Source organism: Haliotis rufescens, unplaced genomic scaffold (assembly GCF_023055435.1).
Source record: "Haliotis rufescens isolate VD_foot unplaced genomic scaffold, xgHalRufe1.0.p SCAF_80, whole genome shotgun sequence".
Taxonomy (NCBI): domain Eukaryota; kingdom Metazoa; phylum Mollusca; class Gastropoda; order Lepetellida; family Haliotidae; genus Haliotis; species Haliotis rufescens.
The window spans coordinates 1,321,064-1,341,345 of NW_025964373.1; the positions used below are offsets into that span (position 1 = coordinate 1,321,064).

The 20,282-nt window shown below is 39.4% G+C and overlaps 2 protein-coding genes across 3 annotated transcripts; one reads left to right on the forward strand and one right to left on the reverse strand.

The window, feature by feature from the left end:
* Positions 1-5,924: 5,924 nt before the first annotated feature.
* On the reverse strand, positions 5,925-6,959 carry LOC124137432 (endochitinase A-like). The gene has a single exon (XM_048390022.1). It carries the CDS (start codon positions 6,957-6,959, stop codon positions 5,925-5,927), a length of 1,035 nt encoding a protein of 344 aa, XP_048245979.1.
* Positions 6,960-7,353: 394 nt separating this feature from the next.
* Positions 7,354-9,965, forward strand: LOC125377228. 2 transcript variants are annotated; one of them, XM_048390010.1, is made up of 4 exons: positions 7,354-7,497; positions 8,560-8,626; positions 8,965-9,045; positions 9,500-9,965. In XM_048390010.1, exons 1-4 carry the CDS (start codon positions 7,437-7,439, stop codon positions 9,597-9,599), a joined length of 309 nt encoding a protein of 102 aa, XP_048245967.1. In that variant the 5' UTR covers positions 7,354-7,436; the 3' UTR covers positions 9,600-9,965. The 2 variants fall into 2 exon arrangements, with proteins under 2 accessions (XP_048245967.1, XP_048245968.1); XM_048390011.1 differs by having other exon boundaries at positions 9,578-9,965.
* The last annotated feature ends 10,317 nt before the right edge of the window (positions 9,966-20,282 follow it).

The window sequence follows — 20,282 nt, forward strand, 5'->3', positions numbered from 1 at the left end:
AAGATACTTTTCATTTGTAAAATCAGAAAGTGAGTTACAAAATCAATAGAGAGATGCTCAATCTGGCACGAAGGCTTCGGTATTTTTCCGATAACGAAATACATGAGTTCATGGTCAGATCTAACTTTTAACGAATCAAACTGAGGCATTGTTACATGTGACAAAGAAAGGTTAGAACACGATCCCTTTAAAAATACTAAAGACACGAGTAGTAGTGCGCGGTTTTGGCAGTGACTGAGGCAGATCGATAACCCTCTGTTTGTCCAGTCTATGGCGAGTCTAGCTTGTGTGTAGTTGTATTTGAAGATGGACTGGAGCGTTATTAAAAGTATGTGAGTATAACCTATGTGTTGTGTTTACTCCTAGTGAGTGCAAGGGCCGGTACATGAAAGTTGATGGAGATAGCTCAGAGTTAGAGTCGATAGACCATTCACTCCTTGACTGAGATGACCCGATTCTGACCAAGCGAGTTGCTAACTCATGGCTTCCATTGCCTATGACGACACGGAACGACAATAGGTAACTGTAGTAGGGTTCAGTTAACCCAGAACGCAGTTATGACAAACTCTTAATCATAACACGTTTTCACAATCACATAACATTTACAGACGATAAAACACATTAAATAAACCAACAATATAGCATACATCTTCTAAGATCAACATAACTCACTGTGCAAGTACTGAAGTTTGTTACCCGTGAAGATCCGGGGTAGAATACGTCTCCCGCAACCTATACTTGTGGTAAGAGGTGACAAAAGGGATCGAGTGGTCAGGCTCGCTGACTTGGTTGATGCACGTCATCGTATCCAAATTGCGTGGATCACTGCTCATGATATCAATCACTGGAGTGCCTGGTTCAGACTCGATTATTTAGATGGAATATTGCTGGCGTTAATGTCGGCTATACAGACTTTTTGTATTGCCAGTCAGGTGTACGACAGGGATGTGAGTTATCTCCCTTTCTGTTTTCATTCTTTGTGAATGATATTGTTGATTTTCTTAATTCAGTCGGGCATCGTAATATCCAATTAGGAATGATTGAACTTTTTATTCTAATGTTTGCAAATGATATGGTCCTATTCGACAGTACAGTCATGGGTTTGCAAAGACGCCTCGACAAAATGAAGATTTATTGTCATAAATGGAAATTGTCTATTAATTTCAGCAAAAGTAAAGTTATTGTCGTTAGACGTAGAGGTCGTCTTCGAAGATATGAAATGTTTCGGTTTGGCACCGACATTATAGAAATTGTTCCTACTTATAAATATTTAGGTGTTCATCCTTCATCATCCGGTAGTTAGTACTTTACACAGAAGACACTTGCACTACAAGCGACGAAATATCCGTTCGCTTTAAAAGTCAGCTCAAAGGATTTTTATGAAACTTCATTATAATTTACTTTTACTGATAGTTGATGTCAAAATACTACCTGTTCTTCTCTACTGCTCAGAGGTATGGGGCTTTCATCCGCCTCAAGGTGTTATTAATGTACATGATAGATTCTGTAAGAATATTTTACAATATGGGAGATTTGTCCCTAATATAGTTCTCGTGGTGTGCTTGGACGTTATTCACTTAAAGTCAATTAACATGTTCGTATTTACTTTGTTACACAGTGTTTTTTGCTTGATAATATGATCTCCGTTATCGGTCTTAAGATACACCACCCCGGGGCCCCTCTGCATAAGGACCAGCACAGAGTCTGTTAATGGAATGTTATTTTGTAACTTGAAACTCCACAATCTCTGCTCAGATCCGAGCACATCTGACCACTCGAGCATATAGTATATTGTCAAATATTGCCTCCGACTTGTTTCTCAAAAAACTAATATAATCCTTAACCATGCTCATTCATATCAATACAACCTGGCAGAATAAGGAATAAATTGCTGGGCACTAAAAGTAAAACAACTTCTTTATTCATATGGTTTTGGCCATGTTTGGGATAGTCAGGGAGTAAATCATATTGGATTTATTGATAACTTTACAATTAGATGTATTGATATAGATAACCAACAGTGGTCTAGTAGTCTACGAACGTACTCAAAACTGTCTTTTTATTCTTGTATTATGCAATATAATGTATTTGAAAATTATCCAGATTGTATTTCAATAAGTGCCTATCGTATTGCTTTGAGTAAATTTAGATGTTCTGGTCATACTTTGCTAATTGAAAATGGAAGTACATTATACCAAGAGCTAAGAGACTATGTCCATTTTGTGCAAGACCTGAAGTGGAATCTGAATATCATATTTGTTTACAATGTCCATGCTATGATAGTTTGAGACGTAATGCTTTACCTTATTACTTTTACACAAATGTAACTTGTGATGAATTTGTAACACTCTGGACATCTAAAACCCCATTAATTGTTTAGCTAAATTTATATTTCTTGTTTTTAAAAAGCGCAATAACTTTCTCATTGGCGCTGAAATTGTCTAACTCTGATATCATGCTGAAATATAGCTCTCTCTCTCTCTCTCTCTCTCTCTCTCTCTCTCTCTCTCTCTCTCTCTCTCTCTCTCTCTCCCGGGTTCGATTCCCCAGCATAAGACGGCGTAAAACCATACCCACTCACTCCCTGTGTACTCCCCGTGCCAGAAGCATGCAATGTGTCTTATGACAAAGTACCACAGCAGCTGTAGCCATCAACCATATAACGGACTGGAATCACAATTAGTACGTCTAGCATTGCAAGGGATTAATAACAGTATGCCGGTTTCATAAGGTATTTGTTGTAAAGCATCGTGACATAAAGACGTATTGCAAATATCGAGGAATAAAGATACCGCTGGTCAAAGAATGAGGTAGGAGACTTAATCGGACGTTCTTATGACAGCCCGTTGTCTTTCGAATATTTACAAATTTGGAAATCATGATACGATAGAATACCAAGATATGGCTAAAATTAGTGTTCTGTTCTGTTTAACGCCGCACTCCTCCTTGTTCCATCAATGAGGCGGCGGTCTGTAAATAATCGAGTCGAAACAACACAATCCAGTGATTCACATGGACACCTGTCTACGCAATTAACATTCAATCAACCAATTCACTGAGCATGATCCCGATCCATTTAGTCTCCTCTGAGACCAACAGGTTGATGAGGACCCTTATTCTTACCCCGATTCCCCACGGGTGTTAAATGCAAAGTGGTGCAACTTTATGGAAAAATAAAACCATGAACAGGCCCGCTACCCAGCATCGATCTACGCAATTGGGATACGATGACATACACCAACCAAGGCAGGCTCGCTGATCGATGCGTATGATGTCAATCACTGGATTGTCTGGTCCACACTCGATTATTTACAGACCGCAATAGTATCTGTATGTGTTCCCCCTAGCCTTATACCAGCAATGACTACGGTAAAAACAAAGCATTCTAGCATGAGTACTCTCATTTGTACTCACTACAGTTGGAGCCCTGTTCCTTGAATGAATGGTTGTGGCCATCATGTATTGTGGCACGTACTGTTAAAACATACAAACACGTGTATTTCTTATTTGATGCATGTAATTTATACCCATTTCCAAAGGGAAAAAACACTCCAAAAAGTATGAAATGTTCGAAAACGATTTGTAATATATATATCTTTGAGTTTTCGAACATTTCATACTTTAGGGAGTGCGTTACTTTTGGAATTGAGTAACATTATATCACAGTCATTCTCAATCACTGATTTCAGCTTTTACACAAACCCATGTGGGGATTCCTGACTGTTTAACCACGATTTGCAGCCATGATATGGTTTGAATATTGTTAACACGCCACACCACGCCAGGCCACACACATGTCCTGGTTTGTGTCTGTTGGGTAACGACATATGCATACCCGGATCCTTCACTGAAATCCCCGACAATGTATTCATAAACTGCGTTATGTAAAGCTCCCGCAGCTACGACTGATGCACGCCATGACCAGGAAGGCATGATGATGTATTTGGCTTATTATTGTTTTTGTTCTCCCATTCTTAGATCACCTGTCTGAAAGTCGATGAGCTTATGTCACAGGCTGGTTGTCCGTCTTCTCTAAGGAAATCACAGGAACAATGAAGCTGAAACTTGCAGCTAGCATGCTTCTTCCGACCGATGATAACACCTGAATATCACAGAGATTTCAATCCAGTTTTGGATATGGCCTCCACAAAAGCAATATTCGAAATTCCTTTTATGGCCAGTTCACGACCATTTCTTTCCAAAACGTTATCAAATTTGTGTCGTTAGTAGCAGGACAAGTAGTATGTCTTCCGTGTTTGCGACATGTTTACTATTGACTTTGATTTGACGTTAAAGGCTTCAGCAAATCTTTCAAAATATTTTTTTGAAGACATGTGGGGATTTTTCCAAATTGGACGCATAACTGATAGAAATGATATTTTGATTTGTAGCATGTTTCCGTGTTTTTTTTGGCGGTGAATATTTTTTCTTGCCTTTGCATGCATTTGTGACGGGTGCCACGCATGGGACAAGGTACACTCAGCTATTAAGATATAGTTGGAATAGTCCAATGGACTGCTTTCAGTAAATAAAATATGATTAGGGAAAGGATTTTGTGGCTTTTAAGTCAAATATATTCTAGGCTCTGTTATCTGCTTGACTGAGGAAAGCTGAAATCTGAATGTTCCTTTTAATGGGGACATCAGATGTTTGTGCAGAATTGGGAATTTATCTTTATTTTTAAGAAATTTCATCAAATGTGTATTCTGAAGACAAACAAGGCCTAGAAAGCTGAAACGTTGTGTGAAATGATAATGGCTATGTGTGGACCTTCATTTCATTAGGGATGACCGCTCAATGTTTATTTACGAAAGTCGCTGTTTTATACACTTTCCTATCATATATGCGAGTCAAGTACATTGATGCAAGCGACAGTACTTGCACATATAAAGGCATACCGTTGTTTTATGTTTATGAGAGATACTTCCTCATTCCAAATAGACAGCCACTCAAAACGTTGGAATCCATCTGCTCTGCTTCAATCCTTACTTGACATCAAACAGTTCGGGTTTCAAGCTAGAATAGAATAAACATACACATACTGCGTTTCAATACAGAGGTAAATTGTATGTTACCTGTAGATTTGATGATATTATTTTTTACATGGAAGCTTTCTTAAACAAGGTATTAAACTGGTGTATTTATTGTCGTCGGGAATTGGAAGATGAAAGAACCAATTTTGAAAAGTTTTGTTTGAATTGTTTGAAGTGACGATACGATCACTGACGTAAAGGTAATTAAGTATAATGGACGTTTTAGTGTACCATCTAGACATAACCGCAACAGGGAAGTTTCTTGTCCCAGATCACGTCAAGGGTGGCCTGTATCGACACAGAGGTGCATTGTGTGTATTGCAACATCAATACGTTGTCAGATTTGATATTTTAAGCCATTCATGAATGTGTACAAAATGTACAGGTACTTGGTACTAAGACCATTAATACGACTCATACTGATTTTTAGGTCTTTTGACTAATAGAGGGGCGGTCGGGTAGCCTAGTGGTTAAAGCGTTCGCTCGTCACGCCGAAGGCCCGGGTTCGATTCCCGACATGGGTACAATGTGTTAAGCCCATTTCTGGTGTGCCCCGCCGTGATATTGCTGGAATATTGCTAAAAAAGGGCGTAAAACCATACTCACTCACTCACTCACTCACTCACTTTGACTAATAGATACTATTAGTATGCAGGATTTAAAAACATATTGACAGACGAAGCTAATAACCCAACAAAAATACTTAAAAACAGTTGAAAGCCAGCTCAGTTAGAAATAACATATAACACTTGTCATTCATCAAGTGTTAGTAAATTGCACGTGTGTTTAATAATATTCACTTATGAATCATGCAATCGATTGTTTCACATATTATCAATTCCAACTTCCAATGTGAAATAGTGTAGAAAACATCCAATATATTTTCATTTGTCATACAAATACAGAACCGGCTACACGAGTACTTGCACTGGCTATACCATAGGCTACAGGAGCACTTGCACTGGCTATACCATAGGCTACAGGAGCACTTGCACTGGCTATACCATAGGCTACAGGAGTACTTGTACTGGCTATACCATAGGCTACAGGAACACTTGCACTGGCTATACCATAGGCTACAGGAGCACTTGTACTGGCTATACCATAGGCTACAGGGGCACTTGTACTGGCTATACCATAGGCTACAGGAGTACTTGTACTGGCTATACCATAGGCTACAGGAGCACTTGCACTGGCTATACCATAGGCTACAGGAGTACTTGCACTGGCTATACCATAGGCTACAGGAGCACTTGTACTGGCTATACCATAGGCTACAGGAGTACTTGTACTGGCTATACCATAGGCTACAGGAGCACTTGTACTGGCTATACCATAGGCTACAGGAGTACTTGTACTGGCTATACCATAGGCTACAGGAGTACTTGCACTGGCTATACCATAGGCTACAGGAGTACTTGCACTGGCTATACCATAGGCTACAGGAGTACTTGCACTGGCTATACCATAGGCTACAGGAGTATTTGTACTGGCTATACCATAGGCTACAGGAGCACTTGCACTGGCTATACCATAGGCTACAGGAGTACTTGTACTGGCTATACCATAGGCTACAGGAGTACTTGTACTGGCTATACCATAGGCTACAGGATTACTTGCACTGGCTATACCATAGGCTACAGGAGCACTTGCACTGGCTATACCATAGGCTACAGGAGTACTTGCACTGGCTATACAATAGGCTACAGGAGCACTTGCACTGGCTATACCATAGGCTACAGGAGCACTTGTACTGGCTATACCATAGGCTACAGGAGCACTTGCACTGGCTATACCATAGGCTACAGGAGCACTTGCACTGGCTATACCATAGGCTACAGGAGCACTTGCACTGGCTATACCATAGGCTAATAGGAGTAATGTCTGGATGTATTCACATGAACTATATTTCTTTCGCGAATTCATTGATAAACATGGAGAGTAAAAAGGACTGGGGAAATATCCCTGTCGAACACCAATATCACAACCAAACAGCTGTGAATCAGAATTGTTAAATTTAGCACAAGCAGATACGTCGTTGTAGACATATGGGTAAGAGGTTTTGGAAAATTCGTCTAATAATGTATACAATTTTAGATGCACGCCATATATGTGTTTGGGATTAATTGTTTTTCTTTTACTCAAATTTTCCTGAAAGAAACTGTTCACATATGTGCTTGGGATTAATTATTTTTCTTTTACTCAAATTTTCCTGAAAGAAACTGTTCACATTTAGTCAAGGGATAACAGGACTTGTTTTCTAAATACAGATATAAGGATGTAAGGAGCAGTCTTATTGGCCATGTTTACTTTACCATAGCAAACGGATGTTACAACTGGTTAAACGTTTGAGGCGGCCCTCACATACAGCAGTCTGGTGTTGACCACAGAGGCAAAACAACCATGGCAGCTGTCCTGAAACTGTGTGTGGTCCTCATCTGTCTTGGACTGGTGGAGTCACTCGGTAAGAAAGGCTTAGTCCATTTAAAGTCAGTAGGTTTTATTAATCATATTCTGAATTCATGAGGTATTGTGCGTAAAGTGTGATGACATGAATGTTTTTTTAAATATCGATGCCGTTAGTCGTATGATGGGTACGATTATGGCAATGACAGTGATGTGGACATGTTATATTTTGACGAATGAAAGCCTATCGGACATGTTCATATGACCGTCGATTCCTTCAGATTCTACGAGACACAACTTGAGTCAAAGATCATTCGTGTTCGTGTTTAAACTCTTCCTAAAAAGAGCTATTTGGCCACATTTATATCATGTAAGGGAGTAACGACTGATCTATCTATCGATGTATTGCATTTATTCAAGCCAAGATACCACTATCAATGAAACATACCAATGATCCTTAAGGTGTGTGTTGTAATGTGCTGTGCTGTGTTGTATATGTATGATTAGGATATGCGTAACGAAACACGTTTGGAAACTTAAGGAGGGAGGATCATGGAATAAAACTACACAAGTTTTGTGATTGAAATATTGATAGCATATGTGTAATTAACATAGCAACACACTACCTCGACGTTACGGAGAGCGCTTGGGCGTGGATTTTAGAGAGGGACTGAAGAAAGGACATACATTTGTTGAGGGTTACACCTTCTTTCATTATGCTCAAGTTTGAATTGTATGTGAATAGTGATACAGTTGGTTTTGAACTGACTCGGTCATGTTGATGGCATCAATTCCAGTAATTGGAGCTTGTTGTGTTCATGAAAAATGACTACAAATTTCACAAAAGAACCCTCCATGACTGTTTTACTGCTAAAATCTGATATGCCAGAAAATGTGTGTTTCCTCAGATTTCGTGACACTCACGACACAATTCCCTTAGTGTTTGAATTAAAAGAATCTCATAAAACTTGAATAGATCTAAAATTGATGCAGTGTCAGGCTGCTGGATTCTAAGTGGGGGGAACACAAAGTGAGCGTGATGGCGCGTATGTTTGTGTGGATGTGTTTTGTTCTGTTCCTGTGGGTGTGCATACGTTTACATTATCTTATTTCCTTTCAGTCAAAAACACTTATAAATGCTACTGTGACAAGTGCAAAATAACGAAGAGTGTCTCATTCAAGAAACCGTAAGGCCACTGTTGATTATTTATTCATTTTTGTTGTGTTGAACTCTGTTATGCCGAAGTAATTGTCTGTCCAGTTCAGTTGAATTCCGTCAATCCTTTGACATTATTTGATCTCTGATCAGTCGAAGCGGAGGTTTCTAATTTTCAATTTCTTCGAACTTGTTTTGTGTCCCAAATAAAAATATCAAGTAACTGCAAATTTTACTTGTAAAGTCGTGGACACTCCACATCACATCAAAGGGAGAATGGGCCTGTAATAAATTCATCATTTTGTCTGTATTTACTTATAATTACTTCAAATGTTTTTCATTTACAATGACTTGACATGTTTATTGCAGTATATACAGATCAACTACGTATCGTCAAAGATATACCACCAGCTGTGGATTTTTGAGATGGGGAAGGTGTACCAGATACCGGTGAGATTGTAAAAATGGTCACTTGGAAATCATGTAATCAAATTCCGGGTAAGAATAGACACATAGCAATCTATGCGACTAAATGGATATAGTGATGGATCAGGTGTCTCGGTTGATTGCGTATTACCGTACCCCTTCCCAGACAGCGTGGGACGTTGTTTGCAATAACGAGCACTGGTTTGCCTGGCCAAGTCTCAGTTGTTTGCAGGTCCTCGTCACATAGCTGAAGTACGTAAGACGGCGTTAAACATCAAATGTAATTGTCCCAACTGAATGTGTTTAGCTTAAATATAATATAAGTCTTTCATCACGTGTTATCAAATTGCACGTGTGATTAATGTTATTCACTTATGAGCCATGCCATCGATTGCATCACGTGTTATTAATTCCAACTTGGTACATGTGAAATCGTGTAGAAAACATCTTATTCATTTACATTTTTTTTATCCTACAGAACCGGCTTTAGGAGAACTTGTACTGGCTATACCATTGGTTACAAGAATATGTTCGTGTCTTGTCGACTGGGTTGCAGGTGTCCAACGACGTTTTACTGAAGCTTCTGGAATCAAAGGCATCCTGAACCAGATCGTGAATACACCCTGCCTTGCCCTGTCACCTACATTCTCTATAAGATCAACATCAAAGTTGTAGTGCACTGTAGAATCTTAGAAAATATTTATACATGTAATTATAAAATGGTCGTTAAGACAACGATTTTGTGAAAGTTATTCCACAGTGTTCCCACATCAGAGAATCTCTAACCTACATGTACAGTCACCCAGAGTAGAAGACTTGTACAGTCACATAAAGTAGAAGACTTGTCATGTGTTTGTTTCTCTCTCAATATTCTTATCTTTAGTGTTTAAACAGCATATTGTTTTTTCTAGTTTCCCATTAAAAAAACTGCAGTATCACGTTCATATCGTGTGTTTGTCTAATTTCTGTATACAACAACACGTGCATGTTCCCGTACAACGCACCAAATCGCTATTTATACGGTGCTTCCCGGATGAACATCGATAATGGGTATTACCCGTCTCGACAAGATCGCCTCTAATTTGGCTATTGGATAGTAAATAACAGCCTGTAAGATCTTCACTAAAAGCTCACTCCAATATTCAAAATGGCCTATTAGGCTTTGGTACCTTAATTGTAATCATATGCAAACATATCATGATTTATTTTCCGGGGATTGTAGTGTTGTGAAGTACCAACGGCAACGTCATTTAAGTCGGTTCCTTTTTGTTTTGTGTTTTTAACGCCACACTAAGCAACAATCCAACTATATGACGGCGGTCATTAGCAATGGAATGCTAGTTTTGATGCTGAACCGCACACGGGCCACTTTTAAATTTGAGAGATCACATTTTAAGTCGGTTACACTGAAGTTTAGTATTATAAAGTGGGCCAGTAGGCCCTTTTTCTAACTCACACACTCAAAAGTGATTTTAATGCTCGCATAGCTGAATATCAGGTTTGAAGTGATAGTTCAGTTGTATTAGAAAAAGAGGTATGAGGTAGAGGTTATTAATGTCCGAGTTAAATGTAACTTTGGGTTTGCGCAATATATACAGATCTTAGAGATCTCCTGTCAGGTTAAACATACTTTCATGACTCAAATAGTACACCACGCCGGAGGAGTGTCAATATTGAGCGGAATTTGCAGGCTCAGGCTTATGTCTGAGATTTAAGAACCTGCATGTAGCATTTACTCCTCGTGACCTAGGTACAGTACCAGAATCGATGTCCCAGGTAACAAGCATAAAAAACAACACGTCCTATAGGTCTCACAGCGATTGTGTACATACAAACAGACGCACAGAAAAGTATTGTATGTACTGCCAACACAATACAGTTGAAGACAAGTTAATCTATGAGAAGCGAATTTCGTCAAGATATCGTACTACATTTACGTTTCTGTCTTACTGTCCTTTGTCAACGGGTATCTAAGAATAATTAACTTGTTTTCATCGCGATTTGGCTGTAATATTGCCGATGCGATGTAAAATATTAACTCATTCACTCACTCACTCACTCACTCTTAATATACTGACGTTGCTTTTACATGGTCCCCGTAGTAGGCGTTCCATTCGTAGTAGTCGTCCCCACCCATTAGGAACGATTTAAGTCTAGTCTGCCGTATCCGCGTATTCCACAATACGACCCGTGAAGATTCCGGGGTAGAATAGGTCTTCAGCAACCCATACTTGCCGTAAAAGGCGACTATGCTTGTCGGGATCGGGTGTTAAGTCTCGCTGACTTGGTTGATACATGCCATCAATCCCAATTGCGTGGATCGATGCTCATGATGTCAATCACTGGATTGTCTGGTCCAGACTCGATTATTTACAGACCGCCATCATATAGCTGGAATATTGCTGAGTGCGGGGTTAAACAACAAACAAACAAAACAACACGTGGACAGACCTCAGAAAATATTGTATATTGACAAGCATGGCAAATCCGTTGACCGTGTGTATGAATATGGTGGTTGTCATGGTGACACTTCTCCAACAGACACTAATCAACAGGTCTGACATTTTAAATACAGAAACCAGAAATGAACATATGAATGTTGAATTACGGTTTTAATGAAGAAAACAGTGCTACATTCTCAAGGAACTTTCATTGATTATTTCAGGGCAAATGTTATTATATTATGACACTGATCATGATTGATTCTGGATAATATTCGTTAGTCCATCAGTGAATCTTCAATCTATATCACACACCAGGGGAGGACTTTGTTAAAGTCTTCAAGAAATATCAATTTGGCACAAAGCATAAACAACCACTATGGTGGGATACAGACAGTACAGGAAACTAAGTAATTGCGGAGCATTAAGAAGCCACAGAGATCAGAGACATGATATTGACATTTATAGAGCAGAGAAAAAAAATAGTTTAACCAATTATTATTTACCTGAAAAACGAATACCTATTTTGATAAACAGAGTACATTATTATCGTCATCAAACTCTGAACCAAAACAGTTCTGGCGGCATAATGAATACAAACACTTAGAACGTTTCCAGATGGTCTAGTGTCTACATCTCGTGAACGGCGTTTACAAATGTTGATGCCGGAAAAGGGGTTTACAGGTGAGGGACAATAAGGCAACTGCTGAAAGTTAATGGTCTAGCCTGTAGTATGATTGTCATCATATCATTGAGACCAAATCAAGGAGACACCATAGCGACTGTTTGTTTACACGCAGACATTTGTTACGTCGGTTAAGGCGTCGTTCAATGTCAAAGCCTGCTGTGATTTTGTTTTCATGTCGTTGTTTATCGGAAGTCGAAAAGTAAACATGATTTGTAAACAAGCCATCCTGGCGGTGAACTTTACTCATTCATACGCTGCTAACAACGATAGGCCTTATTTCAATCTATAGAGCCAATACATGCAGATATTGCGTGTCCACAATGGTGGGTCAGTATCTGAACGTGGTAGATAGTGGGTTTTTCTCTTTTGTTCAGTGGTTACGGGCATCAGTGAGACAATACGTATATCCCGTCCACGGATGTACCCTGTCGTTGGTCTACTGCAGTGCAGCTTGTACAGTGTAGTCCCACCTCTGCTTGCACACACCCGTCATATAACGCCAAAGACAACTCTCTCCACTGTGCAGCTTGTCCAGTGTAGTCCCACCTCTCTGCTTGCACACACCCATCATATAACGCCAAAGACAACTCTCTCCACTGATCTGCACCTTCTGCATCCCACAAACAGTGTATTCGGCTCTCTGAATTTCTTAACCAAACTCTTTACTTCAAGACATCCCAAATTTCACTTAAAATGGCACTTCTTATCCACGTTTAAATATTTGTTTAAAGAAATATGTTTTCAAGATAATGTTTGTGATGGTTCCCTTGAAAGAGAAAATAGTGCCACGTTTCGCACAGTCACCTCTTGGCGAATATAGACAGTTAGGACAAATAACAGCCGCTAGATAATTCAAGAGACTGTTCCATACAATGCTGACAATATCAAAGTGGCGAAGGACAATTTCAATGTTTTGTAGGAACTACTTTATAGGACGGCCCAGGGATACATATTTTTTATCATTAGTAATGCAGTTATTGCATAAAAAGACAAGGGAGAATTCCTTTCACAGAATATCCCCGAAGAGGTATGGTAGCTCACATGCCATTTGCATTGGTCTGGGGCGTTATAATGTTTCGTATAAAATATTTATTTTGGTATTCAGGGCCCATTATAGCACAGCCAACGTCCGATCATGTTCATATCCTTTAAGAATTGGATGACTTTAATGCAATTATTGCTCCCTTTGAACCTGTCACTGATTGCTCATTATCCCAGAGACTTTGTGCAGGTAAGTAATATGGAGGTTATATAGAGCATCACATGCAAGATTAAATTGTCTTTGTAACAAACAAAAAACACTAAAAAATACTCCTACTTGTCATCTTTAATGACGCGAAATCACCCGTCATGTGTGAGAGCTTCAGTTTCCGTTCACTCTTTCTACCAGTGCTAATAAAACAATAGTGTAGTCGGCATGTCACAAACGTTTATAGTCATTACATGAGGAGGCATGTCACAAACGTTTATAGTCATTACATGAGGAGGCATGTCACAAACGTTTATAGTCATTACATAAGGAGGCATGTCACAAACGTTTATAGTCATTACATAAGGATAAAAAATAATACTGTGGATTTGTTTTAAAAACAAAATACTATCATGGAACCAACTACTGGCATTTGTCCTCGCGTTTCATCATAATATTCCTTCTTGTAAGATGCCTTGATTTTGTGGTACAATTCTGATACATTGTAACTCACTGGTGGAGAATCTTCAATGTTCTACACGGTGGAGACAATGTGGCACTGTTAGTAAACCTGCCAAGGCTTTAGCTCAGTTATTCCACAGCTGCAACTACACAATGGTGTGGTCACGTTGTTTTCAAAACAGCCTCTTCAGTATGAACAGACACTAACACAGCCAGGCAAGTTTCAGCCTCTGTGTGTAACTCACGGATATTCCTTACTCCCTGGCATGACTTGGTGCAGTTCAGAGCTTTAATACCCAGAGGAGATGGCAATGTTGAGATATGCGGAGGCTAATGATGTGCATATTGACATTAATGTGATAATGGGGACATATTAATAGTGGGTAAATGTATATTTCGGACATGTGGCATATTGAATTAATACATGAACAAATATTTTAATCTATCAAGTTTTGTTTCATTGAACTGAGTAGCAGCATACACTCAGCTATGATGCTGACAGATTGGCAGATTTGCACATTGGGTTGATGATCACTGTAACCATTATGGCACAGCTAGTATGGTAAGACAAGCATGTTGGATAATCTGAGGGCACAACTAGGGGGGTTTGCAGAGTAGAGCAATGACCAATAGATATATCCAGCAGTATGGGTCAGCACTGCGTACCTGTACCCTGGTTATGTATTGACCAACAGATTGACCACCCTCGCCACTGATTCAACACTCCAGGTGTTGTGGATGCTGGTGTCAGTGTAGTGAAACAACTGTCATGTGGTAGAATATCCCTGACTTCATATGCTATTAGTCTCTGTGTCAGTTGAATGTCATCACCTTGACATGTTATATTAGGGTTACTGATATCCAGTGATTTGGGTGTTGGGTGTCTGTGACTGTTTGGGGGTTGGGTGTCTGTGACTGTTTGAGGGTTGGGTGTCTGTGACTGTTTGAGGGTTGGGTGTCTGTGACTGTTTAAGGGTTGGGTGTCTGTGACTGTTTGAGGGTTGGGTGTCTGTGACTGTTTAAGGGTTGGGTGATTGGAGTTTGTGTCCCTTCGACATGTTGGATAATGTTTACTGAGCAAAGTATCCTGTTTATTACATGCAGGTGAATAACTTTCCCTAATCTTTAAGTCTGTGGTCAGTTCAAATAAACAAACATGACATTCAGTCAGCGATAGTCAGTATAGATGGGTCAGTTATAGTCAATATAGATTGGTCAGTGATAGTTGGTATAGATGGGTCAGTGACAGCTGGATATAGATGGGTCAGTTATAGTCAGTATGGATTGGTCAGTGATAGTCAGTATGGATTGGTCAGTGATAGTTGGTATAGATGGGTCAGTGATAGTTGGTATGGATGGGTCAGTGATAGTTGGTATAGATGGGTCAGTGATAATTGGTATAGATGGGTCAGTTATAGTCAGTTTAGATTGGTCAGTGATAGTTGGTATAGATGGGTCAGTGATAGTCAGTTTAGATTGCTCAGTGATAGTTGGTATAGATTGGTCAGTGATAGTATGTGTAGATAGGTCAGTGATGGTTGGTGTTTCAGTGAACTGGAACCACTCATAATCCTGTTAACACTAATCCCCTTGTTAACACTAGTTCCTTTGTAATCCCAGGCCACAGGCAAGGTGAGGTTTCTTAAGCTGACCATTGTGCAACAGCTTCTTTTAATAATACCTCTCTCCAGACTCACTCTCCTTAGTGTGAACAACTCTGTATTGCACCCAAAGTAGATTCAATTTATGGATAACAACTTCTTTAATACTGTAAAGGTGACGTTTCAGTATAGATTCTTACATCGTTGTCAAGCAAGACTGAATGAGGAACATTGTACAGAATATATATAGTAGGTGGGGGATTAACAGTAACAACAATTGCATACATGAGTGGGATAACATGAGTAGGCAATGACAACAGAAGGATAATACTGTCACAACATGATGGACAGAGAACGCATAGGTGGAAGCCTTTGGGATATGAAGCAAATTAAACAGGATAAGTTTGCATAGGTGTGGTGATTATTGGTTATGAGTTCACACGATGAGCCTACTATGAACTCATTAAGCAATAACTAAGCAAGAGTATGAAAAGTAAGATGTCAAGATAGTTGTTTTCATATAAGAAATATTGATCATTCACCACTCTGTAGAATCATGCATACCATGTACTACTAGCTGGTGGCACATGTTCCTGTGACCAGCGCACAGGTCACAAAACAGGTGATGTTAAGCAATGCTGGCCACGGAGAGTAGCTGGATGCTCAACAGCGTTCACCAGCTTCACTCCTGGGAGTTTCTAGAGCTTTGGTCCTGCCCCACACTGAAGCACAGGTGACACATGTGGAGTCTCCTGTGGCAAGTGACTTTGTGTGAAATGTGCCTTGGTTCACCCAGCAGTGAATGGGTACCTGGTAGGATGAGATGTCAATGTGGCTGTTAACCTTCAAGTGCCTCACAGGCAGCTTGGGTTGTATACTCCCCAGGGAGCTGAGAATGATTGTTGAGTGCACACTGATCCACTGACCGGAGTAATGAGTGCACTTTGAGCAACCACATAGTGGATGGAAAACAGCACCTAACAAATGCACTTATTATTATTAGCTGTTTAACTGTGTCGTACTTGGTAGTCATCTATGAAGTGTGGATGCAATATAGCTTTTCAAATGTTGAAAACACCAACTAATTAATGCAAAAACAGGAGATGATAATAATGATAAATTAAAGCTGCAAGCAGCAATGGTGAGCTCCAAGTAACACTGCGCACAAACGTCCATGTTCAAGACCTCAAAGGGTTTCCTTGTACCAAAACTGTCAAATTTAGGCACCACTTGCAGGGTATCGCTGCTACGAAATTGTAGTGTGCAGGGGTGTCCAGGTCTGTTCTAAACCCTTTTCCGACCTCGAACATGTTCGAATCCTTGTTTGCTTGTACCAACTCCGTCAAACAATAGTCACCGGAAATCGCTGCTACGAAATTGGTGTGTTCCAGGGGTGTCCCAAATATTAAACAAATATTACCACCAAGCGGTGTTACTTTTAGCATGAAACCAAGAACAAAAGATGAGGTACATATGTCCGACTAACTTCATGTCAACTTTCAATAGTTTCTGTGAAGAGCCTTACAAGATATGATCTTTAAAGTAAAATTTCGGAGAAAAAAGTCATCAAAATCACTAAGAAAGATATTCAAAACAGGCTAACAGAGTTTGATGTGTTATGTATGGAGACAATTCTCAGATAGTTTGAAATCGTTTCATGCAGTTGGTTCAGAGATTGGATTTGAAGACATATACCCAAAATACCCTGTGAAAACCTTGAATCCAATATGGCTGTCAAAGTCAAAGAACAAAAAATGTCAAGGAACTGAAGCAGCAGATACATGCAAGGTTTGAAAGTAGTTGGACTAGCGGTTGTGGAGCAATAGGGCAAAATACATCTTAAAAAAATACTTGTTTTTCAGTTATCTGCCCTTGGCCATTGGGGCTACGGCCTTGGGACTTTGGCGGAATCTAGTATTCCATACACATACAAAGTTTGAACATAATCGAGCCAGTGGTTATTCTGCTAGCTCTGGTACAAAAATCGGCCTTTCTGCTCAGAGCCCTAATAAAACAAAAATGAAAGGTTTTCTCATCATCAATTTATAACTGCAAGTTGACCTCGCACACAAGACATCTCACTACAACAGAGGTCACCCACAAGGCATTTGTCCAATAACCATGACAAAATAAAGTTCAGAATAAATAATCATGTCAGTGAATAAAGATATGCACTGAAAGTCAAGGCCCAGTTTAGATGTTGATAGCATTAATGCACTTCCAGAGAAGTTCATATAAAAATTGGCAACATGTATTATTCTCACGTCTAAAAGAAACTTGAACCATAGAAACATATAGAGAAGTATGTACGTTAATAGATGTTTCAAATGTATACAATTAATGACAAAACTAACAGTCAGTCAAGAGTTACCATAGTGTCATTATTCTCATCACGATAAGCTTTATACCCTAATCCTGCACGAGACAAATGGTGCATCTCGAGTTGTGGATCTATGACATCACACACGAGATGCCTTGTGAACATCTATGAACATATTGTGAACATATAAGGTATTCGTGTTTCCTTTGTTGGTCAGTGTATCATTGTTTATACTGAACATGCCCGTTTCATGTGGTTGAACTGTAGATCATACAACAGTTTGTTTCGCGAGACCAGCATTCTGTTTTTAAGTCGATATGGTTTCTATTTACGTACTGATATGGATTTGTTTGTTTAGCAAGGGACATAACTACTTAGGCTGCTCTGTTCTGATACGGTTGAGTAGCTGACCTTCTTTCAGATGAGTAGAAGTATGGCTTCTTTTTTATCCCCTGCCCAACAAAGTTGGCGGGGGATATAGAAACGGGCTCCGTCCATCCATACGTCCATCCGTCCGTCATGTTTCGTTTCCAGAGCATAACTCAGAAACCTTTCAATATTTTTTTATGTAACATATCAGGTCGGTCAAGTACATGCTGAACTGGTGCCTTTTGCTATTTAGAAATTTTAGAAATTTTAATTTTTACGTTTCCATGGCAACAAGATGGACTTAGGTTCCAAACTCTTCTTTTTTTTACAATTTCCATGACAAGTTCCACCTTGGTTAATAAAGGTTAGAGTTTGTTTAGATTAGTTATGTCATAAATTCTGCAACAGGGGCTGGGGATATAGCCACGTTAGTGGCAAACTCTTGTTTAATTTGGGTTGTGAATTTTGTAAAGCCATCTGCAAGCTTGACTTGCGTCCCATTGGACTTGCCATTCGTGGGCTGTGGAGGCTTTGATTGTGCATTTTCTCTAGCTTGCTGAAGGGCATAGGGTGTTATCTCTGCTTTGTCCAGAGCTAGCTTTGCCAGTGTGTCTGCCGTTTCATTCCCATGAATGGCTATGTGAGACAGGGATAATTTAGATTCAAAGACAGACAGTTTATTAGGGTCTCACCTCACGTACAGCAATATATACATAAAATAATATACATCTATTATCAAAGTACACAAGCCATTCTAAAAGAATTGCGAGACACCATATATAAAACAGGTTATACAAAATATATTTAAAACAGCGCTCCCTGAAATAAAATAGAAATACATAATAAACTCAGGAACATAAAAGCCCTCTTCGCCGGGTAAAGATTAAATACAAGGTTTTGGCCGAAATTAAATCTAAGCTAGTAAATGACAGTAAAACACACATCTTATCTATATCAGACAGAGAATTGTATTGCGGTAATAGCAGCTTTGCGTTCTGCTCTAGCTTGTACCTCAGGTCTGAATATACTGCACACTGTAAAAGGACATGTATCTCATCCTTGATGCAGTTGTCACAAAAGCAGCATAGCCATTGTTGAATGGACAGTACTTAATATTGGCCTGTTTCAATACGTATGGGGGTGACACCACAGCGAAATTTACTTAAAGTTTAGGGGCATAAGGTTCCATACAGTAATCTTGTTTGAAAAGACGATAAGAGCTCAATTTTCTATCATTTTGCCGAATGTTGTCTCTCCGTGCTTCCAGTATTTTCAGTTCATATGCATTAATAACACAATCGATCACATTCTTGGATATAAAAGTTTCAACGTTGTAGGAATTACTCAACCCTTGGTTTTCAAAGAACTTGTAAATTCTGTAGTTCCATATCTTACATCTTGATACACGGTAATTGTCCAGTAGGATGAATATTCTTCAGTTCAATCTATCCACATTCATGTTCACCAATCTTCTCCACTGACGTAACACGGCTTTCCACAGGTTGACACACATAGGGGTCAGTCCCATCTTCCCCCTGTACTGCATCATAAGGAGTATATGTTCCCACTCCAAGAAAATGTCTACACGCTCTGTTTTGAATCAAATGTCTTATATAGGCCTTACTAAACTCAGATTAATTACTTTGTAGTTCAAACTTGTTTGAACAATTGTTGAGGATAATTTTGCTACACCATTGTGCATGACGTACCCCTCTACTCATCGGTGTTCGCCCACTTCACCTAATTTACCAGTACGATACTCACAAGTAACTAAGTGCTCTGGGTGTGTTGTGCTGGTTACCTGGGGTTCCAATAATAGAACAAAATAAGGATGATGGTGATACCAGATTCATTCACAACATTATTTTACCTGTTTGTGTGAACAATGACTTGTTTAATACCTCCTAATCCTATGCATGTACTTCATTCACTCATACTTCCACATACTTACATGCTGATACATTTGTTCAGGTTAAATGTCTATTCCCATTCACCAAGCAGACGAGACACATGGTCAGTAGGTGGACCTACATGTGTTACATAAACATCTTCATGCATCAGTGACTGTCTCAGCTACTGCCTTCAACCTTGACATGAAGTGGACAGATGCCTACACAAACAAAACACAAAAACACATTTCATTATTTTTTGTATTTCTGTCACCCTTTCAGACATTCAGTAACAAATATTA